A 27,456-nucleotide genomic window follows, 5' to 3' on the forward strand; every position below is an offset into this window, starting at 1 on the left:
CCCTCCTGCCCTTTCCCCCTCTTCTCGCTGGCACCGTTGAGCTTCACTACCGTTTGCTCAAATATTTGGAAGTGAATTTAGAGTCCTCCCCCCAACTTATGATTTTATAGCCAATAGGTGATGAGGCTTATTTGCATATTTCCAGTCACTTAAGCAGCAGTGGAGTGGAAACCGTGTCAGACTTGATTCCTCCTCCTCCGAGGAATTCTGCCCCTTCCAGCTGCCCTGCCCTCCCCCTTTAAGGGCTGACTTGCCCAGTGGCGCCCTACGGCGCTCCAGCCCTCTGGCGCCTCCTGCTCAGTCCCTTGCTCCGCGGATCCGCTCCCTCCCGCCAGCCCGCGCCGCGCCTTTCCCGCAGCAGAAGGACGCGCCCGGAGATGGAGAGCAAAGCCCTGCTCCTGGTGACCCTGGGAGTGTGGCTTCAGAGTTTGACCGTCTTCCACGCAGGGGTGGCCGCAGCGGACGGTACGTTTTGCGCGCCAATTCGCCTCCACCTGCAGACCCGGCCCGGACCACTTCCTCTCCATCTGAAGATGGGAATGAGAAAGTTGGAAAGGGAGCAAGCACACTGGGACTCCCGGGCGCAGCAGGAAAAGGGAATCCCTGGGAGGGTGGCTGGAGTGGAATTCAGGAGGAGCAAGGAGAGACTCAGCCTCTGACCACGCTGCGGGGACTCCGGGTTCCCGCTTTTTTCTCTCTCTCCCGGATTCCTGCTCTGTCCCTTGCTCTCTCCCGCCGCGGGCCATCTCAGGGAAAGGTCGGGGGTGTGACCGATAAGATGGGGGAGATGTGGAGGTCGGGCGATGCAGTTGTGACAAGTTGTAACCTCCTCATAGGGAGTGGGAGCGCTGAATGCAAGGCACGCGGGCCAAGGTGACACTAACTTGGCTGGGACCACGAGTCAGACCCCTCTGGCGGCGGGAAGAGTGAGCTGAGTGTGGCTTCTTCAGGGGTGGGAGTATGCGTTGTCTGCGTCCAGGCTGCATAGGGGATTGTCGCTCTCAGCGCAGGGCCATGAGCAGGGAGTGGGAGTGTGCGGTGGTGCAGGGGAACGCGTGGCCCCGAGTCCTGGGACCCAGCGTCCTGCACGCGTTCCGGTAAACGTGGCTCAGCCACCAGCACTGGCTTTGGGGTTGCCAGTTCAGCACTCTATCCTTTCTGTCCTCCCAGCAAAGGCACGCCCCGAGGCCAGGCGCTCTGTTAGCTGGGAGAACGCGGGGTTTTCTAGCGTCGCAGGGAGGTCGCGGTCACCACTACAGTCACAAAGGCGGTCACCTACAGGGCGCTGCCCGCTCTCTCTGCCTAGAGAAGACGACTAGGGTCAGTTAAGAGTTTCTTTATGGCCTTAAAGTCGAGACCTGCCCACAATTGAGAAGCCTTGTAACTTGAACCTTGGTTGAGCTAACAGAGCAGAGACTCAAAATGTAACTGAACCCAGTCATAAAAGGAGGCTGATGTTTCCTTGTGTTGGGGCTGGTGGAATCACCATGAGGGTGGTGTCCCCTGGAGGTGCTTGAAGGTGGCACGTCCACAACCTAATTCCAGTCTTAGTGAGTCTGGGACTGCAACTAAAAGTGAGCTTTATTTCTGCATATAGTTGTAAATGTCTTTGCTGAGCTATCAAAGAAGAGAGAATTCATTACTGGAGAACTGCAAGGAAGATAAGAATCTCAGGTGTTTGAGAACACTGGAAAGTGTGCCTTTCCTGTGGCAGGTTGTGTTTCTGCATACTTTGCAACTCTGGTTAAGAAAATAGGAGCAAACTTTCAATTCATATTCCAGAAAGCACATCACAGTATAAAACTGCTTTCACTGTAAACTCCCCCAGGGTCCTCCACATCTTAAAGTTTTGCTACGGTTTCCTTAGAGGCTCTGGACCCAGTTTCTTGGCTACTTAGTGTGTCACCCTTGTGGGGTTAGCTGCATGGGCTCTAACCTTGGGGAAAAAACGGCAAGATCTAAAGTGCCCTGAGGTTCCCAATCTTATACTTTGATTTAAATGGATACTTAAGTAATTGCATAATAATTTTGGATTTTAGCCAACGCTTCATTTTCTTATCAATAAGATGTATTAGGGAATATTATGCCGAAGCAGATGCAAAATTATTCTCTCTGATCATCTTTCTGTTCTCTCTACCCGCCCTTTATGGTGGGCTTTTTCGATCACAGCACCTTCTACAGAAGCTTTCTCCCGCAAATGAATTCACCTAGGGGCAAGACTGTGAGGAAGGTGCAGATTGGAGTGAGCCCAGCTTCCCTTTGGGCTCCGAGTTTCCTTGTTTTTGTTTTTTTTTTTTTCTTTCTGCGAACAGTATACAAGTAAGAGAGGCATTGCCCTGGGGTGCCTTCTTCCTGGAGCCTCTGCAGTCTTTCCTGGCCCCAGTCAGGAAAGTAGAGCTAAGAGAGGGAGCAAAGCGGGCCCTGCTCCGTGCAGCCCTGTTCCACCCGGCACAGTGCTCGCTTGCGGGTTAATATCAGAGTTAAATACCTGGGTAAGGACAGCAAAGCAGCAAATGTCACTGGGAGAGAGCTTGACAGGGGAGTGATTGATTAATAGCTGCATTGAAAGGTGGGGGAGTGAACTGGGGGAAAAGTCGCAGTGGAAAGATGTTCAGTTTCTTTCACGGAGAGTATTTTTAGCACAGCTTCCCTTTGCGGCTGCGCTGTAGAGGAGACTGTTACACTCAGCTGTCTGCTCTGTTCTGTCAGATCGTCCAACATGCCATGTCCTGTCCCTTTTGCCCCTGACCACAGCCTGTTTCCACATTATTACCACCAAGACTGCATCTTTTTTTGTTTTTGTTTTGTTTTTGAGGCAAGGTTTCTCTGTGTAGCTTTGGCTATCCTGGAACTCATTCTGTAGACCAGGCTGGCCTGGAACTCATGGAGATCCGCCTGCCTCTGCCTCCCTAGCCCTAGGATTAAAAGTGTGTGCCACTATCATTCCAATGACTGCATCCTTTTATCTGGGAAAATGTTCTGGCCATCAGAATGGTGGCTGGTGATGACTTTGGGTCACACACTGTAAAGAATTCAATATAAGCATCATTATTTTTCAGGTCAAGAAATGTCATTTGAATATACTAATAGTTCTTTCTCTGTGTCTGTCTGTCTGTCTATGTTTCTCTCTGTAGATTTTGTAACCTGATAGGAATTTGCGTAAGAGGTCCTTGTCACATCTACTCTTTGCAAAAGTTGAAGCTTTACCAGTTTTTGAAGGATCAAAATAATAAGATTGTAGCTTACTCTGAATCTAAGAGTTTGAAATTTGAAGAAAAAAACAACAAACCTCCCCACCCCGCCCCCTCCCATCCACACTCCACTGTGAGCAAAGTGTGACTTCACATACCTGTCTAAGAACCACCTTAAGAGTGTCTGTCTGTGAGGAGTAGCGTCACTTTAGTACTAACACGTGTTAGCTTGTTCTTGTGGAATAAGTGAGTATTGACGAGGATGGAAGGAGTGGGTAATCTTAGGTGACATAACGTATGAAAAGTTCACATACGCTTGTGCCAACTGATTCTTCGTGCTCTCCCTAGTCTGTTCTCCCACACTAACTGAATTATTTTCTAGCTGTGACACCAATGGTGACCTTTGAATGAGTAAAGAAAGTGCCCTCACTGTTCACTGGCTCAATGGCCAAAGCCGCTCGGGGTCTAATCCAGTGTTCATGGCACCCACTCCATACCTTGGTGTGTGTGTGAGGTCTAATCCAGTGTTCATGGCACCCACTCCATATCTTGGTGTGTGTGTGAGGTCTAATCCAGTGTTCATGGCACCCGCTCCATACCTTGGTGTGTGTGTGAGGTCTGATTCTATGCAATCCCACTCTGACCCAAGTTAATTTAATCTTGATATAGAAGTTTGCAGAAGTGCCGGGCGGTGGTGGCGCACGCCTTTAATCCCAGCACTCGGGAGGCAGAGCCAGGCGGATCTCTGTGAGTTCGAGGCCAGCCTGGTCTCCAAAGCGAGTTCCAGGAAAGGCGCAAAGCTACACAGAGAAACCCTGTCTCGAAAAACCAAAAAAAAAAAAAAAAAAAAAAAAAAAAAAAGAAGTTTGCAGAAGCTTTTAAACTGCATGGAGTCAGGTTCTTGGATGGTAGAGAGTCCAAGTGAACAACTGAGTCTAGCCCTTCTCAATACCAGATAGGGCTATCTTGAAGTCAATAATTCCCTTCTGGGGAAAAAATTTATAAAATTATGATGGAAAAGGTCTCAGTCAGAACTTACATTTTATTATTTCCTTTTCTATTTCAACAAATTAATATAAAGGTTTTATTTATGTACAAATATTTCTAATTGTATTTTCCCCATTGATTTATTTAATTTTTACAACCTGACCACTGTTTCCCCTCCTTCCTCTCCTCCCACTCCCTCCCCCACCTCCTCTCTGCCCCCAGGACATCCACTCCTCCTTCATTTCTATTCAGAGAAGGGCAGACCTCCCATGGATATCAACCAGACATGGCCTATCTAGTTGAAGACTGGATGAGGTAACTCAGTATGAGGATAAGGGTCCCAAAAGCTAGCACAAGGGTTAGAGACAGCCCCTGCTCCCACTGTTAGGAGACCCACAAGAAGACCAAGCTACACAACTGTCACATATATGCAGAGGGCCTAGGTCAGTCCCGTGCAGGCTCCCTGATTGTCGGTTCAGTCTCTATGAGCCCCTGTGAGTCCAGGCTAGTTGGTTCTGGGGTTTTCTTGTGGTGTCCTTGAGCCCTTTGGCTCCTACAATCCTTCTTCCCCTTCTTCTACAGGATTCCCTGAGGTCCACCCAATGTTTGGCTGTGGGAATCTGCATCTGTAGAACTTATATTTTAAGTAAAAAAGTGGAATGGCATTCTTATGTTTTTGTTTTGAGGCAGGGTCTTAATATGTTACCCTGACTGGCCAGAAACTCAGCATGTAGACCAGAATAGCCTTAAAAGTGGCCTTAGTTTTCCAAGGAGTCTAGTAAAAAGCATAGTTGGTTGAGGGCGGAGTCGCTGATAACACTAGTTTCCTTAGCAACAGTTACCTCAGATTAGCTCAAGATCATCTGCCACTCCAGCAGTCAGCCCAGGGTGCACCTTGGTGATGAATACTCAGGGAATCACCCCTGGGGTCCATCTTCTTACATGGTGCTTTTCTCAGCTGATGCTTGGGGGACCACAGAAGTTGGGAAAGCACACCAATTGATCTTTAGGCTACTGAGACACTATTAAAGGGCAGCAAACGAAACTTCCTACCGCATTAGACTAAGCAGCAGGAATATCTGTAACTTTGTATCTAACACAGAACTGAAACTGTCACGGAGCTCACTAAACCGCACCAACTTCGTGTGAAAACAATTACACTCGCACACAGGGGCGTGCACACAATCCTTCCTGTTGAAAGTAAAATGAAAGTTCCCATGTGTAAATCTACGTGATGGTGTATGGATTCCTGTTTGTTTGTTTGTTTGTTTGTTTGTTTTTTCTCAATCAGCAGTGGGTTCAGTGGATATACTGGCTGTAGGGAATCCAACCTGAGCCTTGGATATGGATCTTGGCATTAAACAGTTTTTTTTTTTTTCATGAGAATATACAAAGTCAGCCTTAATAATTGGACGACAGTGAGGGAGCTTGTCTGCTGGGCCATTCAATTGCCTCTGCTTGAAAAACACTGATAATCAGGCTGGCAAGGTGTTTTAGCAGATTAAAGCCATGCGCCAAGCCTGACGGGCCTGAGTTTGATCCTCAGATCCCCCACGGTGGAAGGAAAATACTGGCTTGAACAAACTGTTCTCTAACCTGCACACATGTGTTGTACTACACATGTGTGTGACTAAAGTGCAACAAAACTAAAATAAAAGACTGATAATCAAACACAAAAGCCAGATGGTTAGAGAGGAGGGTGAACCATTGGAGGAGGAGAGAGGTGGAATCAAGGGAGGCTAGTTTCCTTTTAAAACACTTTCTAAAAATAAAGTAACTTCTTGGGCCAAATCATGTTAATTAGGCGAAACACATATAACATTCTTTTGCACCAACTAGTAAGATGCACAGTGTTTTCTGGTTTGCGAGGAAGAAGAAAGCCTGTGTTGTCAAATAAGATGAGAGCTTGCACATGTTCTTGGTGTCGGGATGGACTCTGAGTTGTTAAGAGCTTTAAAGATCAGGAGGTTAGCACAGGCCCTTTGGTTGGTTAAACGCTTTCCGAGTGTTTAACAACGGTTGTGAAACTCCTTTCTTTCCAGCAAATATCACCATGAAGAAATGTCTCCTGTGTGTCAGGTAGTAGAGATTTGCTGGCTGTGTGCACATGTATGGCTGAGTTACTGCTGATAATGACTCACTCAGCAGCTAACCACAGCATTTAAAAATAATCTCTGAAGCGGGAAATGCTTGCCAATCTCAGATGGTTACACGAGGAGCCCAATTTCAATGCCTGTACTGTCGCTCTTAGTGCATCCTTCCTGGGTCCCTTCTCGGCTTGACTGTAGCAAGGCCGGTTTGAAATTCAAGGCTTCAGATTTTTAGTTACAAAAAAGGAACAAAAGAGGATTCAGATTGAGACATGGGTAGTGTCTTAATAATCCCAGTTGTTCATTTCCTGAAAATTTTAAGAGAAACATTCAAATTTCCTATTTTTTAAGTCCTTTGTGGCGTGTTTCCTAAAAAGGGTCTGATTGTATTAGTAGCATAATAATTTTTACTTTCTATAATAATCATAAAGATTTATCAGCATTTAGATATGTGTCAATATATCAAAAGCTAGGTTTATTGTCTCTCCTTATCCAGTTTAAGACTTACTATGAAGAATGAATAGCTCCTTTACAGCAGATTCAGTGTTATTTTACTTTATTTATTTATTCATTTTGGTTTTTAGAGACAAGGTTTCTCTGCGTAGCCCTGGCTATCCCAGAACTCACTATGTAGACTAGGCTGGTCTCGAATTCAGAGATCCACCTGCCTCTGCCTCTCAAGTGCTAGGATTAAAGGTGTGTGCCGCTGCCACTCAGCTAAGATTTGCTGTGGTTTGCAAGGTTTGACTTGGTGTGGAAGACTGTAAAGAAAAAGGGAGAGGAAAGCTACCTAGGAACAACGTATGGGCCATAGCTCACACCTGCCCTGGTATCTCTGGACATTCCGCTCTCTCACAGTGGCTTGAGACAGCACATGTTGCCATTAGGAGGGGAAAGGCTTCCTCAGGTTCTCAAGTTTTCTTCTTTTAAAATTCTGGTTCTGGGGAGTCCTTTCTTCAAATGAGTCTAATTGTGTTGTTATGGGTTCTAGGTTCTGCGTTCAAATGAATCTAAATGTTAAATTATAATTGTGTTGCTAGTCCACCCTCTCTTTCCCATCTTGGCCGAGTCACTTGAGACAAGATGAAATGAAGGAATTTCCACACTGTAGTTCATGTGTGTGAATTAAATACACATCCACACACTCCCTAACTGGAAGTGGGCTGGAAGAAAGGCTGGCAGTCACAGACTGCTTAGCTCACGATTCAGGTCATCTCTGTCCACATTGTCACCACTGGGACGTTGGTCAATCCACATTCTCTTTTTCTTTTAAAGATATTTTTATGTGCACGTATGTGGTGTGTGCATGATGTTTGCACATGTGGACATGCGAATGTGGAGGCCTGAGGTTGATGGAGGGTGTCTTTCTGGACCACGCTTTCACCTTATTCTTTGAGGCAGGGTCTTACAGTCAAACCCAGAGCTCACCGATAGGGCTAGTACCACATCTTGCTCTGAAGACCCCACCTCTGCCTTGTGAGGCTGGTATTACAGCAGCTCACCACTCCCACCTGGCATTTACATGGGTTCTGGGGTTCTGGACTCAGGTCTTCATGCTTGCACAGACTCATATTTGTTTTTTGAAAACCTACTTTAGGAAAATCAAGGATGTTCTTGGCCTTGGTTGTTTGTGAGCCTAAAACCTTTAAGTCCCAAGTAAAACCAAGTAAGCCCCCAGTTAATCTCTCCAATTTCCTTTTCTGTAGGGGGAAGAGATTTTGCAGACATCGAAAGTAAATTTGCCCTACGGACCCCTGAAGACACAGCTGAGGACACTTGCCACCTGATTCCTGGAGTAGCAGAATCTGTGTCCGACTGCCACTTCAACCACAGCAGCAAGACCTTCGTGGTGATCCATGGCTGGACCGTAAGAGTGGTTCTGGAAGTGGGTTAGGGTCAAGCAGATCCCAGCTGTTGGAAGCCCGTAAACTGTATCTGTCTGCTCTCTGGGTGGACTTGAGTAGAGGCAATCTTGGTTCAAGGTAGTCCCTACAGCCCCAGGTTCATGAACTCTTCCCCTGGCTAGTACCCACCTCTGTTTTGACACAGTGCCTGGCTGGTGCCCTTGAATCCTACCTCCGTGGAGGTGGGAAAAGGATGTTCCACTCAATACAAGATGTTACTGTTTCAGGGAGCCAGTGGAAGTCTAGAATGATACTGATACACACAGGATGAGCTCGCCCAAGATGAAGAAATCATTCATTCATTCATTCATTCATTCGCCAAAGGCCCTTTCCTGAAAAGTAGGAGGAGGCCAGAGCAGAAGAGCTGTTCAGGTGCCTCCTGACTGTTTACCAGCTCTGTGATATGATCAAATCATTTGTCTTCTCTAGGCCTCCGCTTACTCACCTTACTAAAAAGGGCTTGGACTAGACTTCTCTAAGGCCCCTCCAACTTCAATTTGCCCCAGTTATAAACTTAAGGGAGTGTATCAGGGAACTGTCACGGAAGAAAGCTGGAGAAAAGGCTTACGGAGATAATTCAATCTACAAAGGGGTTGTCTTGCAAGCACAGGTCCTGAGTTCTATTCCACCACTTGAAAAAAATAAATACATAAAAAGCAAGGCACAGAGACATACTCTTACAATTTCGAGGAGGCAGAGACAGAGAGGTCCGCGGGGCTCACTGGCAAGCCAGCTTTGCTACTCCGTGAACCCCAGATTGAGATTCCCATCCCCAAAAGCAAGGCGGACAGCTCCTGTGGACAACCCCTCAGGCCGCCGCCGCCGCTGCCGCCGCCGCCGCCGCCGCCGCCCAGACACATGCTCACACATACAAACAGAGAGGAAGAAAAGTCCAAGCTATGGTCCAAGCTACTTATGGGAAATGTTCATACATAGCCCCTCCCAAATACGCCACACAGTTGCTTTACATGACGCTGTTCTTAACGTAAATATTTTAATTTACCTTTGCAATTTTCAATTTCTAGTGAGCAGGTTACATTATTTATTAAAAATAACTTATATGAAATAGGTGGTTAAAATGTGTCACCTTCCTGTTAGGTACAACTTTTGAATGCTATCACTGGATACTGAATTCCAGTGAGAAGAATTAGGTAAAAATGATGTATAACCAAACCAGCGATAGTGATCAGTTCTCATATAATGAACTGATCTTTTTATTGAACCTATAGGGCAAATGTTATCATTTCCACGGATGTGTCAGCAGCAGGACTCATACAGATGTATTTTTTTTTAAGATGTACCCATTTACTAGTGTACATAGTGTGGTACATAGCATATGATGAAAATTTAAATCCCTAACATAAGCTGTAAGGAGGGCAAAGATCTCTGAGGTGTTTAGAGACATTTGGGATGCACACAGCTTTTAATACTTTCCAAGAAGTTCAAGCTCAGTGAGCAATTTCTGCACAGGAAGCAACTGCGTGTCTCAAGTCTTAAGCGTCCCAGTCTCACCCTGAAAGAACTGGGCGCTTTAGGAAGTTGCAGCGGGGTGGGGAGAGCTTCCCTCTCTTGCTCATGTGACATAACAAATGCAGTATCCAGACACAGTGCCAGATGCTGCCGGTGGTCCTGCTGCTCACTCTGTGCTCTTCAGGTCACGTGTCCTGGTGTTTTGAGCTCCAGGCTCAGGCTCGGTTGCTGGCCAGACAGCCTGTGGTTCCCTATCGCAGAGGCTCGCCTTGTCTGGAACCATAATAGAGCCAGCTGATCCTGGCTTATCTGAGCAAATGCAGGCTGGGGTCAGTCAAACCACCTGCTAGAGGTAGCAGAGTGGACTCTGGTTCGGAGACTTGTCTGTCAAAGGCCTGTAAGAAAAAAAAATCTAGAAAACAAGACCTTTTCTGGGTAGAAGACAGTGCTCAGCTTCCTCAACCCCTCTTGTTTCTTTCGTTTATATTTTATGTTGAAACAAAAAAAGAAGGATTAGATTAGGTGCTACTGAGTTAATAGAAGTATCCAACAGCATAGGTAAGTAGGTCACCTGTCCTTTTCCAGACTGCCTGACTTGGAAACACTGATAGAGAAAGAGGTTCTACAGAACCCAGAACAAACAGCTCACCCGAGATAAGCTTCCAGGCCACTCAAGGGCACAGACTCAGGGTAGTCAAGACCCTCTCTGTCACATCAGGAGAACTGCCTACTCCCACTGGAGCTTTGCGCTTGCTTGTTCTCCCTGTGGGGTGGGAAGTTGATGGTCAGCGCAGTTAGCATTACATTCTGGAGAAAGGCCACTGTTTTCTCATGGTCTTGCTTTGGAGCTGCAAAAGGCAGTCAGTGTAGCAGTCAGGAAGGAAGGTGAGGGAGGTGGTTAGGGCACACTCTGAACCTGGACTTGAAGCATCCTGCCTCAGACATATTCAAAGAGGCTCAACTGGGTTCCTCGTGGGCTGATATCACCTTTGTACCTTTGTTACTTCGTTTTTCTCTCCATGCTTAAAATCGTTGTGGAGCTGACCCTATGCCTGCAAGGAGACCGGACAGCAGACCGGTCACAAGTGGAAATGTACGAGGGAGCTTTGAGCCATTCTGAGCCAGCCTTTTGGTGCAGGTGTCCCAGAAAAGCTGAAGTTAGTTTACAGAACTGATTAACAAGAGAGGTAGAACTACAATCCATATCTCTTAGGCTGGCCTTGCCCCAACACAGGGCACAGAAACTAGGTGAAAAGTTGTGCAGTTTGTCTAGGGCACAGAGTGAAGCGAGGTTCGTGTTTTTGTATTTCAGTCTAGAAAACACACAAATAACAAGACAGGAATTTGAAAGAACTCATCTCATGATTGTAAAACTCCAAATGGAGCCAGTAGATTGGGGTATCCACGGTTCCTATTTCTCTGCTGGTTTTTGTAGTTCTCCATTGTTACCTTAAACACGTTTGTCACAGTGTTCTAAGTTCAAGGAATAATTGATAGCCTTTCCTGTGGCTGCAGTGTGACCTAACAACATCCTTAGCCAACCAGTCTTTGTAAGGAAAGCAGTGCATCTACATCCCTTAAAAATATCTTCCTTTCTTATTTTGCAGTTTTGAATGTTGAGCCTTGAGCTCTGCACCTGCAAGCCAAGCACTTTGCCACTGTGCAATGCCCACACACCCCAGCTCTGCACCTGCAAGTCCAGCACTTTGTCACTGTGCCACGGCCCCCACCCTCTTTCCACTTCTGTTCTTCAGATAGTCTCACTAAGTTTCCGAATGCTGACCTTGAAGTCACGCTGTAACTGAAGCAGGTCATGAGCTTACCTTTGCTTTACTCTCCGGAGGTTCTAGGATTATAGACATGCCTGACAGACCTGGCCTTTAAGTCGGCTCTTCTGGGAAACGTTTCCTGGCTTGATTGAAAGTAATTAAGCAACATTTCTTTTCTAAAAGTGTTTAATTTGGCTATAAACTTTTGATACATCGACCCTGATCTTTTTTTAATAGTGTAAATTGTTGATGTCTTACTAATTGATAAAACATACTTTTTAAAGTGAGTTAATCCCCAGCCTGCTGTTCCTGAGGCCAGCACACTCCCTGGTATACTCACACTTGCCCTGGAAGGGGAAAGAATAGGAAAGAATTAGGGTACCCCTCGAGGTCTGAGTGGTCAGGCTGAGTCAGTGTGCTCCCACGCAAGTTTCTATCTCTCAGTCCACGTCGTCATATTTACAATGAATTATAGTTAGAAGAAATCGTGTATTATCCTTTTCAGGTGACAGGAATGTATGAGAGTTGGGTGCCCAAACTTGTGGCCGCCCTGTACAAGAGAGAACCTGACTCCAATGTCATCGTAGTGGACTGGCTGTATCGGGCCCAGCAACATTATCCGGTGTCGGCTGGCTACACCAAGCTGGTGGGAAACGATGTGGCCAGGTTCATCAACTGGATGGAGGTAAGACTGGGAAAGGGAGCTTCCCGCGCTTAGGAGAAAACTCTTGGTGAGAGCCAGACAGGTGGCTGAGTTTTTTTTTTTTCATTTTTACCATGATCTGAGGTGTTTTCTCAAGCATTTCAAATTTTCACAAGGGCATATTTACTCTGTGGTAAGAATGACTAGATTATACAGCCAACAAATGATCCTACCCTGCCCCATCCTTTGATAGTCCAGTGAATAAATCTGCCGGGACTAAGCACCAAGTGGACAGCATCAACAAAAGCCTGGTTTTTTAGGACACACGGAAGATGGCGTGTTCAGCCTCCTCTTTCTGCACCAGCTGGCTGTCATGGGCATTGCATCTGGCTGTGACTCCTGTTAGAATACCAGCCTCTTTAACAAAATTGTAAATAGTGTTTAGCTTTTAGAGAAGATAGTGGATCCAGGTGACTGTTGAGACCCGCACAGTCACCATCCTGGTTTGGGGCAGAGATGAACTGACGCAGGGAAGCAGTGAGTGGGACGTAAAGGACATGACATAGATAAGGGTCCAGAACTGGAGCTGCATGCAGATTTTACCCCCTTCCTTCTCTTGGGGGCCACACTCTGGAAGTTAACTTTGAAGGTTTTGGGGGGCTAAAGAGAAGCTAGTACTCTGACAGGGCCAAGTTATTTAAAGCAGGGAATTAGTTGCAAAAAAATATACTTTAATCATCAAACGCCAAAATTTATTTCTTGGCTTTTTTGCCAGTCACACAAATGAACTTGGAAGAACCAGATCACAGCCTTGGGCCCCAGGCTTCTCATTTGCTGTCTTAGTTAATTTTCTGTTGATGTGATAAAACATCATGACCAAGGCAGCTTAGAAAACAAAGCATTTGACTTGGGGCTCAGGGTTTCGAGGATTAGAGTACTTGACCATCATGACAGGGAGCGTGGCAGCAGGCAGGCAGGCCCGGTGCTCACATCTTGAGGCACAGCCACAAGGTAGTTAGAGACACTGGGGATGGAGTGGGCTTTAAAAACCTCAAAACCTACCCCCAGTGACACACCTCCTCTAACAAGGCCACACCTCCTAATCCTTTCCAGATAGTTCCACCAGCTGGGGACCAAGCATCCAAATACATGAGCCTATGGAGGTTATTCTCACTCAAACCACTGTACCTGCTGATGCAGAAAGCTGAGCCGTATGTGCCTGTGATCTCTTCCTTTCCATATGTGCCTGTGATCTCTGCTCTTTCCCTATGTGCCTGTGATCTCTGCTCTTTCCATATGTGCCTGTGATCCCTTCCTTCCATATGTGCCTGTGATCTCTTCCTTTCCATATGTGCCTGTGATCTCTTCCTTTCCATATGTGCCTGTGATCTCTTCCTTTCCATATGTGCCTGTGATCTCTTCCTTTCCATATGTGCCTGTGATCTCTGCTCTTTCCCTATGTACCTGTGATCTCTGCCCTTTCCATATGCGCCTGTGATCTCTGCTCTTTCCATATGTGCCTGTGATCTCTTCCTTTCCATATGTGCCTGTGATCTCTGCCCTTTCCCTATGTGCCTGTGATCTCTTCCTTTCCATATGTGCCTGTGATCTCTTCCTTTCCATATGTGCCTGTGATCTCTTCCCTTTCCATATGCGCCTGTGATCTCTGCTCTTTCCATATGCGCCTGTGATCTCTGCCCTTTCCCTATGTGCCTGTGATCTCTGCTCTTTCCATATGTGCCTGTGATCTCTTCCCTTTCCATATGTACCTGTGATCTCTTCCTTTCCATATGTGCCTGTGATCTCTTCCTTTCCATATGTGCCTGTGATCTCTTCCTTTCCATATGTGCCTGTGATCTCTTCCTTTCCATATGTGCCTGTGATCTCTTCCTTTCCATATGCGCCTGTGATCTCTGCTCTTTCCCTATGTACCTGTGATCTCTGCCCTTTCCGTATGCGCCTGTGATCTCTGCTCTTTCCATATGTGCCTGTGATCTCTTCCTTTCCATATGTGCCTGTGATCTCTGCCCTTTCCCTATGTGCCTGTGATCTCTTCCTTTCCATATGTGCCTGTGATCTCTTCCTTTCCATATGTGCCTGTGATCTCTTCCCTTTCCATATGCGCCTGTGATCTCTGCTCTTTCCATATGCGCCTGTGATCTCTGCCCTTTCCCTATGTGTCTGTGATCTCTGCTCTTTCCATATGTGCCTGTGATCTCTGCCCTTTCCATATGCGCCTGTGATCTCTTCCTTTCCATATGTGCCTGTGATCTCTTCCTTTCCATATGTGCCTGTGATCTCTTCCTTTCCATATGCGCCTGTGATCTCTGCTCTTTCCATATGTGCCTGTGATCTCTTCCTTTCCCTATGTGCCTGTGATCTCTGCTCTTTCCATATGTGCCTGTGATCTCTTCCTTTCCCTATGTGCCTGTGATCTCTGCTCTTTCCATATGTGCCTGTGATCTCTTCCTTTCCCTATGTGCCTGTGATCTCTTCCTTTCTATATGTGCCTGTGATCTCTTCCTTTCCATATGTGCCTGTGATCTCTTCCCTTTCCCTATGTGCCTGTGATCTCTTCCTTTCCATATGTGCCTGTGATCTCTTCCTTTCCATATGTGCCTGTGATCTCTTCCTTTACCTGTAGTCTGCTTCAGTCACTGCTTGGCTAACTTCAAGGAATAACAGAATGCAGGATATTTGGACTAGTTGATAATGTGCAAACGTTTATATGTACACTTAAACAGTATATATGCATCTACTATGTATACATATTTATTTCTATGTATAAGTAATACACTTTTGGATGTCAGGAAAAAATTCTTAGTTTCAACCTGTCATTAAAGAAAAAAAATCTCAACACCACAGAATATTTGTCTTTAACTATCACATGAAATCGGTAAAATTTACTTACAGTAGTCCCGATGTTTAGAACTAATATTGATTTTCATTTTTGTTACTTTTAATTTTGGTGTTTGTCCAAGAGCTACACCAAGACATTTTTCATTTGTTCTCCTCCAGGAAGAATTTAACTACCCCCTGGACAATGTCCACCTGTTGGGGTACAGCCTCGGAGCCCACGCTGCTGGGGTGGCAGGAAGTCTGACCAACAAGAAGGTTAACAGAATCACTGGTAAGAGGCATTTTTTTGTTCATTTGTCACAAGAGCCAATGTGACCACCCTTCTGGAAGAGAATCAGAGCTCCTTTTGTTAGTACCCACATGTGTGGCATTGGGGCATGTGCCCAATGTTCATCATCTCCTGTCTCAGCTCTTGGTTTCCATCCACTGGCCATGGCACACAAGTAGATGATAACAGCACTAAGTACAGAGGCCCACACATTCCTCCGAGAAAGAGTTCTCACCGTCCTCGGCTCCACTTGAGCTAACAGACTGCATATATGCCATCCCCTCTCACATCAGTACCAGGGAGGCTGACAAGGACTGGTTCTAGAGAGCATCTGGAAGAAGACTGTCATCTAGGATGTGGCTATGAACGGCTTGGCGTAGAGAGAGGGGGAAAATAATTGATCATGGATTAAAGGTCTTCTCAGACTCAGAAATAACCTGAAGAAATCAGGCCATTGGGTGTGAAAAATCACTGTGGACCGGCCAGTTTAAAAGATGCATGTTAGGCCTCATGGTGCAAGCCTAGAGTGCTAACACCCCGAGTGGGGAGGTAGGAAGTTGAAGCCCTTGTCAGCTGCAGTGTGTGTTTAAAGCCATCCAGTAACAGGAGCATCTGGAGAGAGGTGGAGAGTAGGGGGATCTCCAGTGTGCGGCTACAGTAGCGTACATCTGTAATCGCAGCGTTATGGAACTTCAGGCAGGAGGATCAAGAGTTTGAGGCCAGCCTGGGAGAATGAGAGAGAATGAGAGTGAAGCAGCAGCAGAGTGAGTGAGCCAGATTCCATTTTAGAAGAGCTATGCCTACTTTTCTGACTCTTAGTCATGGGAGGATCCAACTCCTAAGACAAGGAGCTGATTAGAATTCAGGAAACTTCCGATTACATTCGAATGAGCAGGATGCTCACCTAAGGACCAAACTCACTGCAGACTCTACAGTTTATGGGGCCTTTTCTTTCCCATCAAGGCTTGGATCCAGCCGGGCCTAACTTTGAGTATGCAGAGGCCCCCAGTCGCCTTTCTCCTGATGACGCAGATTTTGTGGATGTCTTACACACATTCACCAGAGGGTCACCTGGCCGGAGTATTGGGATCCAGAAACCAGTTGGGCATGTTGACATTTATCCCAACGGAGGCACGTTCCAGCCAGGATGCAACATTGGGGAAGCCATTCGTGTGATTGCAGAGAGGGGCCTTGGAGGTGAGCACAGCAGAAGTCACTTCAGCGTGAGTTTCGAGGCTTAGATCTCAATGACAGTGTTGTACCCTGTCCACTGCCTCCGCAGGGTGTGGCTTCAGTATAGACACTTTGAGGGAAGGAAGGATGGCTCAGTGGGTAAAGCAGATGCCACGCATGTGTGAGGACCCAAATTCAGATCACAGAACCCACATAAAAGCCACATGCCATAGTGCCTCTCCGTAATCCCAGAAGTCCTACGGTGACATGGGAGGCAGACAGAAGAATCCCTCGATGCTTGCAGGCCAGCTAGCCTGGGTACACAGTGGCAAACAAGTGACCTTGTCTCAAACAAGGTGAAAGGCAAGGACCAAGTTGTCCTCTGACCTCTTTGTTCTTAATTTAACAATGACACCCTTTATGATGTGGTTTCTAGACCTGTGCTTTTAGAAGCACCTAGACATGGTAGACATTTTCAGTAAAGCAAAGGCTGTGTTAAGCTGGAGGGAATCAACTTCTGCCTCGGGTGTCATCGATTCTGGCATAATAAACATTCAAATATGTAAGACGGCAAGAGTTGAAAGTTCCTCGTCAACTTTTAACAGTCAGCTTGACAGTTATGGAGGGAGGTGAGGGCACATCCTAGTGGAGAGGCTGACGTCAAGTCTACCCTAGTGCAAGGCAGTTTCTGGAGAACTTACTTCCCACGTCCTTTTGTGCAGATGTGGACCAGCTGGTGAAGTGCTCCCACGAGCGCTCCATTCATCTCTTCATTGACTCCCTGCTGAATGAAGAAAACCCCAGCAAGGCTTACAGGTGCAACTCCAAGGAAGCCTTTGAGAAAGGGCTCTGCCTGAGTTGCAGAAAGAATCGCTGCAACAATGTGGGCTATGAGATCAACAAGGTCAGAGCCAAAAGGAGCAGCAAGATGTACATGAAGACTCGCTCTCAGATGCCCTACAAAGGTAAGCTGGAAGAAGCTGTGGGAAGGAGGGAGAATTGGATAGTGCCATCTCTGTTATCATGGGCTGATTCTGTCTATTGAAATAGAGTTAATGAAGTGATGTTACTAAGTCCTGAACCTTCACTTATACCTCTGTTAACACAAAGGGATTTTCACGAGTCCATTTCATCTAGCTCTTGATTCCCATACCAGCAAGGCCCCAGTGCTCAGACTTGAGTTTGTAGTCAGCTTTCCCTGTAGCTGTGACCAGCCAGTAGTACTGGCTTTAGAGATAATTTGAAAGCTAATCACTTTGGGGTTACAAACTCTAGGCCTTTGGCCCAATTCAGTCTACCACTTGCTTTTGTAAATAAAGTTTTATTAGAACATAGTCAGACACATTCCTTTCCATATTGTCTAACACTGCCTTCCTGCCACAGAGACAGACTCAAGTAATTGTGACAAAGCCACATAACCCACAAAGGCTAAATTACTTGCTCTCTTGAAACTTCACGGAACATTTGTTACTTTTAAAATTTGTTTTACATGAAGTCAAGAACCACCAACATTCAAGTCTCCCAAGTGTCAAGGTTACTATTGCTGTGATGAAACACCATGACCAAAGCAACTTGGGGAGGAAAGGGTTTGTTTGGCTTTGCCTTCCACATCACTGTTCATCATCAAAGAAAGTCAAGACAGGAACTCACAGAGGGCTGGAAACTGCGGGCAGAAACTGATGCAGAGGCCTTGGAGGGGCTTCTTAATGGCTTGCTCCCCATGGATTGCTCATCTTGCTTTCTTATAGAACCCAGGACCTCTAGCTAAGGGGTAACACCACCCACAATGGGCTGGGCCCTCCCTATCAATCGCTGAATAAGAAAATGCCTTACATGCTTCCCTACAACCTGATCTTATGGAGGCATTTTCTCAATTGAGGTTCCCTCCTCTCAGGTGACTAGAGCTTGTGTCAAGTTGACATGAAACTGGCCAGCACACTAGGGAAGCAAGAATGGGCCAAGTCATATGTCCATCTTGCATGAACTCATTTCCAGCTTGAACTTAAGGCTTGGCCTCTTGCTTAAAACAAGACATAAAGACATACAGGGGGAAATGAGGAAGGAGGTTGTACTGTAAGACACATCTGCTGACAGCGACTGATTTTGGACAAATTGCCTTCGGTAGAGCCTGGGTGGAAGCCTGAAGTAAGGGCACTTATTAAAGAATAGTTTCCTCACACAAAGCAGTGTGCTTCAGCAGTGCTTTGTAGATGTGCAAGGTGGCCCAGATGTTAGAGCACACGTTATTCTCAGAAATCTTGTAGGCTATACGAGAAGCCTCATTTTCCCCAACTCTAGAACCAGGTATGAGGTACAGAAGAGGCCATCCTCTAAAGACAAGGGTAGGCTTACACAGGGTCACCAAGCATTCTGTCTGGACTTCCTAGAGACACACGGACAGCCCCCACCTCCAGCCTCTCTTGCTGTGACCTCCAGCACTGCCTTAGCCATAGGATGATTTATCTCCACTTTTGAATAGTCCTGGGGTTTGGTTGTTTTATTTTTCTCTTTTTGCTTATCTAGTTACTTATTCTCATTATAAAATGAGCTATAAGGTTGGCATAGGGTACATGCCTGTAATCCCAGCCCTTGGGAGGTAGAGGCAGGAAGATCAGGAATTCAAGGTCATCTTCAACTACACAGTGAGTTTGAGGCCAGCTGGGCTACATGAGATCCTGTCTTAAAACACACATACCACCACACGCACATATATTCAGTGCACAATACCACTTAAAACAAATAAAGAAACTAAATAAAGATTGTCATAAGAAACCACAAGAAAATGTACTGAAATGTTTTTCAGGAATATAACCAAAGTAACATCAAAATTCAATTTTGCTTCACTCTTTGCCATTAGAGCTAAGGATGTTGGATCCCAACTTAACAGAAATTGCATTTAATAGACAGCAGTATAATAAAAATATGCATAAGAATCTTGGGTTGCAGGAGACAAGCATCAGAATGATCCCCATTATAGTCACGGTAGCTATGTGCCCCATTCAGGCACAGGGTTTTGGTGAATAAGTGGGGAAGAACAGGGAAGAGATGCTGAAGTTCAATTTCCTGCTTCCAGAGGTACTTCCTAAGGCAGGGCAGTTTGTAAGACGGACCTCAGGGCTTTGTGTTGGTGCACAGGAATTCACTGTATTGTGTATGCCGCATGCCACACTGTGCAGATGGTGGAGGAGCAGAATGAGACCAGAGTTGGGGGATGGGGTACAATGTCCCCACGAAATGGGAAGGAGCAAGGCCATACACATAATAAAGCAGCAAGTACCAAATATGCTTGGTATAGATGTAGAAATATAAAGTGGCCAAGGCAAGTAAAGGTCACAAAGAGCCTTCTGGATGTGTTTGGCTATTAATTTGATTTCCCTGGTAGTTCCTTCCAGCTTGGCAGTTCAGATACAGTTGTGTTTCTCCCATGCACTGCAGCCACACTGAAAAGCACGGAAGGTCTGCACTTCCAATGCAAAGTGTTTCCAAGCCACTCGGATGGTCCAATGTGTGCACTTCCTGTTTGGGTCCTTGGAAGACATTTGTTCTATGGGTCTGAACTGCTTGATTGTTTGGGGACTATGATGTTTCCATGAAGACTGACATGCCTGCCTTTGTTCCAATGTCCTCCCCTCCCCTACAGTGTTCCATTACCAAGTCAAGATTCACTTTTCTGGGACTGAGAGTGACACTCAGCTCAACCAGGCCTTCGTGATTTCTCTGTATGGCACAGTGGCCGAGAGTGAGGACATCCCCTTCACTCTGTGAGTAGCTCGGGGCACATCTCCAGTCTATAGCTAGGTCACAGCCTTGCTCCTTGCCAGAGCTTGATCTGGAAACAGGAGTGCACCACCACCACCCCAAAAAGAAGCTCCAGTTTAAGAAATTAGAATTTAGCTGGGCCATGCCTTGAAATTCCAGCACTCAGGAGGCAGAGGCAGGTGGATCTCTGTAGAGTTCAAGGCTAGCCTGGTCTACATAGTGAGTTTCAGGACAGCCAGGGCTATGTAGAAACTCTGTCTCAAAATACCAAAAAAAGAAATTGGAATTTAAAAATGGAGGTCTTGCACCATTTCATATGAGAAAATACTGTTTTCTAATTTCTGTTTTATTTTTGTTTACTGTATTTTGTGTTTTCTCTCAACATTTCAGGTCTTTATTTCTTTCATTAAAAAAAAAAAAGAAGCAGTGACAAAAATAGTTAAGTTCCCCCAAAAGAGTTGACATTATGAAGCAGGGATATGGCTGGCAGGTGGTGCACTTACCAAGCATTTGTATGTGCTCCCAGTGTCACCAAGAAAGAAAGGAAAAAAATAAAAACAGTTGTAACAAGAAGCTACTCTATAACATAGACAGACAGATAGATGATAGGTAGGTAGGTAGGTAGGTAGACAGATAGATAGATAGATAGATAGATAGATAGATAGATAGACAGGTAGATAGACAGACAGACAGGTAGACAGACAGACAGACAGACAGACAGACAGACAGACAGATAGATAGATAGATAGATAGATAGATAGATAGATAGATAGATAGATAGATAGACAGGTAGATAGACAGACAGACAGACAAACAGATAGATAGATAGATAGATAGATAGATAGATAGATAGATAGATAGATAGATAGATAGATAGATAGACAGACAGGTGAACTGGTAAATATACAAAATGTTATAGGTAAAAAGCCCATGACAAAGCATTACTCCTTAGTTTTGATTAGGGAAAATTTCATGATACCCTTTAATAATTCCTAAATGAACACATATTCTAAAATACATGATAACTGTGAAATGGCCGAGCAGGACATGCACACACTGGTTATATTGTTGGTTGCTAGAACTTTCCACGCAAGGAAGACAGTGAGGAAATAATTTTCCGTGGCTATAATTACAAGGATAAAGATGGTTTCTTTTACAATGTATCTTGAAGAAATAGTCAGTTAATATTTTTAAAAATTTAAGTGCAGCATATTTATTATCATGGAACACATAATACCCCAAATTGAGTATTAATTAACACTGAGTCAAAGGTCATGTGAGTTATGGTTCATAACGTCAGTAGAATCAATATAGCCTCTAAAAATTAGAATTCTTGAAAAGTAGGTAAAACATGACGGAAACAGAGCCAAGTAGAGGACTGAATATATGCTTTTTAATTAAGTGAACATATGTTCACACATGTATAAATTAAAAAGGAATACACGGAAATAAAATTGGCTAATGGACATTTTTCTCTTAAGAGCTGTACTGAGTAGTTTTTGGTGTTAGGAGGAATTCTGGACCATGGGAAAGGGGTGTGGGATTTTAAGATAGGGCAAACGCTGCTGACATGCATCTTGGACATGTTTTGCATTTTAAAAATATCATCCGAACAATAAAGTTATTTACATCCAGGGAGGAGAAAAGGCTAATTCCTAAAAGTAACTGAATCTGTGAACTTTTCACTCAGGCCTGAGGTCTCCACAAACAAAACCTCCTCCTTCTTGATTTATACGGAGGTGGACATCGGGGAGCTGCTAATGATGAAGCTGAAGTGGAAGAGCGACTCCTACTTCAGCTGGTCGGACTGGTGGAGAAGCCCCGGCTTTGTCCTCGAGAAGATCCGAGTGAAGGCGGGAGAGACTCAGAAAAAGTAAGTGACCGCAATGGTCCCCACACTCTGCCCGGCTTCCTCTCATTGCCTCGGGGGACCTTCCTGGAGCCTTGAACATGCGGGTGCAACTTTAGGAAACTCTCTTTTCAGTCCTGTGGGACCTAGTTAATTAACCCAGAAACGATTCCAGAATATTCTTTCAAGGCCACACAGAGGAAGGAGGACAGATTGAGCACCAACAATTCTTGGGACTGGAAGGGTTTGGATTTGAGGGGTTTATTTCTTTCAGACCTTGGAGTAGTTGCATATATATATATATAAAATGAGATCTCTTGCAGATGGGACCAACTTGTGTTTCACATTGCTCTTGCACACACAGTCCGTTGGTAATTTGTACATTTTCAGTGACTGCATTTTGACTATAATGTACCACATGCGGTCAGGTGTGAAATTTGCCACTTGGTGTACAAAAAGGCTTAGATTTTGGAACATTTGGGAATTTAGACTTTTGGATTGGGGATGCTCGGACTGTAATATTTCTGGATTTCAAGTAAGGAACATATACTGAACTGGCCACAGTTGTTTGGAATGAGAGCTGGCATCAGAAGCAGGCAATCTCAGTATGCATCTAACACTATTTCTTGCAAGCAGAAAATAGTTACAAAACGTGGCACAAATCTTAGAGATGCTGACATCTAGGGACTAAAAGAAACTCTTCAAGAAACAGCAGAGTCTCAGCCCAACCCCTGACATGTCTGTAAAATGGAGTTAGAGTGCAGAAAGTGTCTCATTTACAGAAAGGAAAGGATGCCGCAGTGTTTGTGAAATTGCATAAAGGGCCCCATAGAACTGAAATCTTCACACACATGTTCAGGGATTGTGCAAGCATGCCATTGATAGAAACAACTCTTTAAAGGAGAATTGAGAAGTTATTTCTTTTTCTGCCGTTTACTTTTATTAAAAACTTTTAAGACATGAAAGGATAGAAAAACTCTGCAGATCCTTTGTTCTCAAGGCAGGTGGAAGCTGATGCCCTAATTCTCAGATAGCAATACTAAGGGGTGGTTCTGTAACTCCTCTGCTGGTCAGACCTCCTGAGTGAGACGTGACCCCAGCGGCACACTTAACTATCGGAAATACCGCCACAGTTAACTAATGTGATCATATGGTTTAAATGGCCTTGACCAAACACCCATTTTGAACAATTGTTCTTACTGTTCCATATGGCATGCTCACATCTGCTTTCTCCCACAGGGTCATCTTCTGTGCTAGGGAGAAAGTGTCTCATTTACAGAAAGGAAAGGATGCCGCAGTGTTTGTGAAATGCCATGACAAGTCTCTGAAGAAGTCTGGCTGGTGAGCGTCTTGAACCTCAGCTTTCTAAGCATCCTCTCAAAGTGGCTTCTGCCCAGCTCTTTACCCTGCAGCTCTTGTGGTCCCTGTCTTTAAGGTGTCTCTCTAGCCCTTCCTTCTTATCTATGCTCATTTGCTTTATTTCTAACACTTTAATACTCCTTTTCTTTCTCACCTTGCTGACCTTCATCCCAGATACACAAGTTAAATTTTATTTTAACTCTTGAACTACTCAGAAGTCTTCACTACTGCGTTTCCCATGACTGCAGGTCTGTTAGCTGCATAGATGCTGTCTGAAGCAGGGACCATGTGGGTTCTTCTGTGGGGTCAACTCCTCCCAGGATATAACCAGAGACGAAAGTGTCTCATATCAGCTGTAGCCATATAGTGACAGACTCTCTCTAATCGCCACAGACTGTAGGACACAGGACCAAAGGGGAGACCTAAACTGTGTCAAAACCCCAAAGATGGAGAGAAAATGGGGTTAGAGTGCAGGAAACCGTTCTCCTATCTCAAAACAACTGCTGGCTCGTCCTCCATGACCTCTAGAGCTAATCCACATGGCAGCTGGCAGCGGAATCTTTCCAGCACGTCAGTGCTAAGTGGAGACCAAGCATGTGACCTTCCGTCTGCTCTCCCAAGTTCTCAGGATGTGCTGTTTTCATCCCTCCCCTCGCTCCCCTGCCAGACGCCAAGTGCTAATGGGTGACATATATTAAAGGGGGAATATTAGATAGGGCCACACAGGCAGTGACACAGAGACAGCACAAGCTGGTCACAGAGTCACTGGGAAATAGAAAAAAAAAGGACTTGCTTCTGCCTTATCCTGATGCCTAGATTATTATAGACAGAAGTATCAAATGAAGATCGCCTCTTCAGAAAGAGACTATTAGAGATCCTATGTGGAACACCTCCCTTAAAATGTCTACTTAAATATAATTTATATATGCTCACTATGGATAGATGAGGAAAACCGGACAAAAACAAAGTAAAACCAACAAGGCCTTATCGGTAAAATTTGACATGTGATTAACAATTTGATTTATATCCTTTCTCACTATACATATATGACATGTGTATGTTTTCATATCACAAACATAGAATTATGGCAATGAATGAAAAGAAGAGACCATATGGACCTGAACATTACTATGAATGCCAAAGAGGGCTTTGCCACAGAGAATAGTTACCAGCATTAAGCTGGCAAAATGACTTTTAACTAAGCGGAGAAATAGCCACCAAGCGGTAAATGCTTTGCCACTTAAAAAGTGTGGATCCAAGGCAACTTCATACTTGCCTCCACTCTGAAAAAGGGGGCTCCAGGATAAAAATTTAGATATGTACATGAATACACTTATGTACACCTACCTTCCCACCAACCCATCTGTAACTTTAAGTAGATATGTGACTATAAAAATAAAGTCCTCTTTAATAAGTATAAATCCAAAACCTAAGTGAACAACCTCAAATGTTTATGAGGCACTCTGGTCAGACTATTTATTTATAAGAAGTTATCTAAGAAGGTCTAATGATGCACCTTTGGTCTACTCATAGGGTTTCTAAACAACAAACACATAAGCAGCCATGTCTTGCAATGCACTTTAAATTTAGGAGTTCATTATGAATCAGACTGACAATACTCTTCAGGGGTTTCAGCTCACAGGCTCTCAGTCTACTGTCCCCTGTTAACTCCTCAGAAGGTGCAGATTCCAAGAAAAGACTGAAGCAGCCATTTCATTATGTTTAGAGCGTAAGGAAAGCTTTGTGACTTTTGCCATCCCGTGACCCAGTCTTCTGAAGATGGTGCTCAAATAGAGGCCGATCTATACATGCATCAAGTGTGTCTCCTGCTTTCCCAGATCTAGGATCTGCATCTCATAAGCTTTGTTCTGAATGTCCATTGGATACTTCTTCATCATGGCCGCAGTGGGGCGGGAAAGGGTTTGTAAAAGGCCAAGCAGACGATAAATCGCCCTTCTTCTGTTTTTCCTCAGACACTGGACAATTCAACAAGAGAAGAAAGCACTTGAGTTCTTTGAAGACTGAAGTAAACGAAGTAAATTTTATAAACAAAGGAAAAAAACTGCCCTTGTTTGGGTGTTTGAACGTGGGTTTTCCTGAGTATTAATCCCAGCTCTATCTTGTTAGTTTAATTAGAAGACAGGCTCAAATACTAAAACGTGGCTACCACCAAGTGAGCAGTCTCGTGGCCAATAGCATGTCTTCCAGCATCAGAGGACAGCAGATAGGAGAAGCATGGCGTCTTTTGTCCCTTAAGAAGGAATCACTGGTTCCCAATAAATAGGACTCCTTTGTGTGACCCATTTGGTCATGGTTGAACATTAGTGAAGGCCTCTTATTTTGTCAAAATTCTGAGCCCTTTTCAAAGTTTTCTCCAAGTCTAATATAGATAATGTTTTGTGGCATGAATGAGAGCTATTTCTTTAGCAGTTGAAACACCTGGCCTCTGTAACTAGTTCTTTTACCATTGGGATGAAGCCAAATAAATAAGTAAGTAGTAATCAGGGACGTGTGACTTAGCAAAAGCAATGGAGGCCAGAGCTCATGAAATCCTGAGCCTTGGTCCCACCATGACAAAGCACAAGTCAACAGAGATACAGAACTAGCTGAGTAATTCTTAATAGACTTAAATTTCTATGGCTTAATCCCTCCATCTTTTAAAAGTTTGTCTTATAGTTTAACATTGTTCTCTGGGTAGATGTTGAAAACGTCACCTTATAATTCAGGTGCCATATAAATTGAACTGAAAGAAAATAGTGCCTTGTTTGATTTTACTTTTTTTTTTTTTTTTTTTTTTTTGCTTTTTGGAGGAAAAGTCTCATTTGTTCCACTCTGTAGCCAAGCCTGACCTAGAACTCAACTTTGTTGTTCAGACTTGCCTTCAACTCTCAATGATCCTCCTGCCTAAGTGCTGGGATTATTGGCATGAACCACATCTGGCTCGATATCATAATTTTATTACCAGATTTTTCCTATTTGTTTTCATCAACTTGAACACACTCAATAGCCAATAGTTAGTATTTAGTCTGAGACTTCTCAGCCATGCCTCTGTCACACTTCTAACACACCACTTTCATTTTTAGTTTAGATGTGATCAAGTTCAAATTCTGCATCATGCAAAGTACAAATTTTAGATCAGGACCACTTCACCACATGAAAGTTGAAAGTACTAGGAGATATGCTCATCAGTGCTTGTAAATTGTTGTGTACAAAGAAGGGAGTTGTCAATTGCAATAGCCACAGGAAGCACCAGATGGGCTGCCACTGTTTGTTTTACTTAAAAAAAAAAAGAAAGAAACTAATCAAGAGTGAGTGAACAATTATTTATGAACTAGATCTCATATTTTCAGAACGTTTTTACTGTGTATTAATACAAAGTGATAAAGAAGTTCTATGCCAGAGGCTATTGGCTGGGAACACAAACTGTGAAATGTGTGGGTATCTGAACAACTATCCACATGCAAAGCCCCACAAATGTAATTGTCATTCAATGTCATTTGGAAAGGAAAGAGTCAAGAGATGTCCTGGAAAATGGTCAGAGAAGTAGTTCCAGATATGCTGGAATGTTAGCCCTTGCTAGGAGAAGGATGGTTGTACCTATGTAATATAGGACAAAAATGACTGATTTCATCAGGCTTGGAGACAATCCTAATAAAATGATGTACAATTTGTCACTGTCACCCCTTTTATTGCTAAGTCATTGACTTCGGGTTTCCATCAAGGGCTCACAAATTTAAAAGATCCAGCCAACCTGTGCATAACACTGGACATTCTGGCTTCTAAAGACATATATATTTCTGCATATATATGTGTGTGTGTGTATACATGAATATGTGTACACATACATACGTATCTCAATGATGCTTTGGCTTAAAATTTTATTTATTGGCTGTAAATATATGTGTGAGTGTGTAAGAGAGCTTGTAAACCCTGGGAGGGCTGTTGTGGCTATCTGCAGTATAGATTTGTGGTGCTAACTTTGTGTCCGTCTCCAACAGTGATGGTCTGTCTCACTGAGCTAACTTAACTCTGGTGAAATAGTATAATGAAATAGGCTTTTAAAAGAGGAAAAGAAATTCACTTATGTGAAGAAATGAAATCTGCTTTTAATAAAATTGACAACATTTTATCATGA

General features: G+C 44.5%; 1 protein-coding gene across 1 annotated transcript; it reads left to right on the forward strand.

The window, feature by feature from the left end:
• Nucleotides 1-27,456, forward strand: Lpl (lipoprotein lipase). Its single transcript, XM_052752426.1, has 10 exons — nucleotides 1-465; nucleotides 7,975-8,135; nucleotides 11,917-12,096; nucleotides 15,073-15,184; nucleotides 16,145-16,378; nucleotides 17,077-17,319; nucleotides 19,995-20,115; nucleotides 21,804-21,986; nucleotides 23,202-23,303; nucleotides 25,295-27,456. Coding segments are annotated over exons 1-10 (1,425 nt in total). The 5' UTR covers nucleotides 1-377; the 3' UTR covers nucleotides 25,296-27,456.

This window comes from Peromyscus californicus, unplaced genomic scaffold, assembly GCF_007827085.1.
Source record: "Peromyscus californicus insignis strain IS unplaced genomic scaffold, ASM782708v3 Scaffold_23__1_contigs__length_62951481, whole genome shotgun sequence".
Lineage (NCBI taxonomy): Eukaryota > Metazoa > Chordata > Mammalia > Rodentia > Cricetidae > Peromyscus > Peromyscus californicus.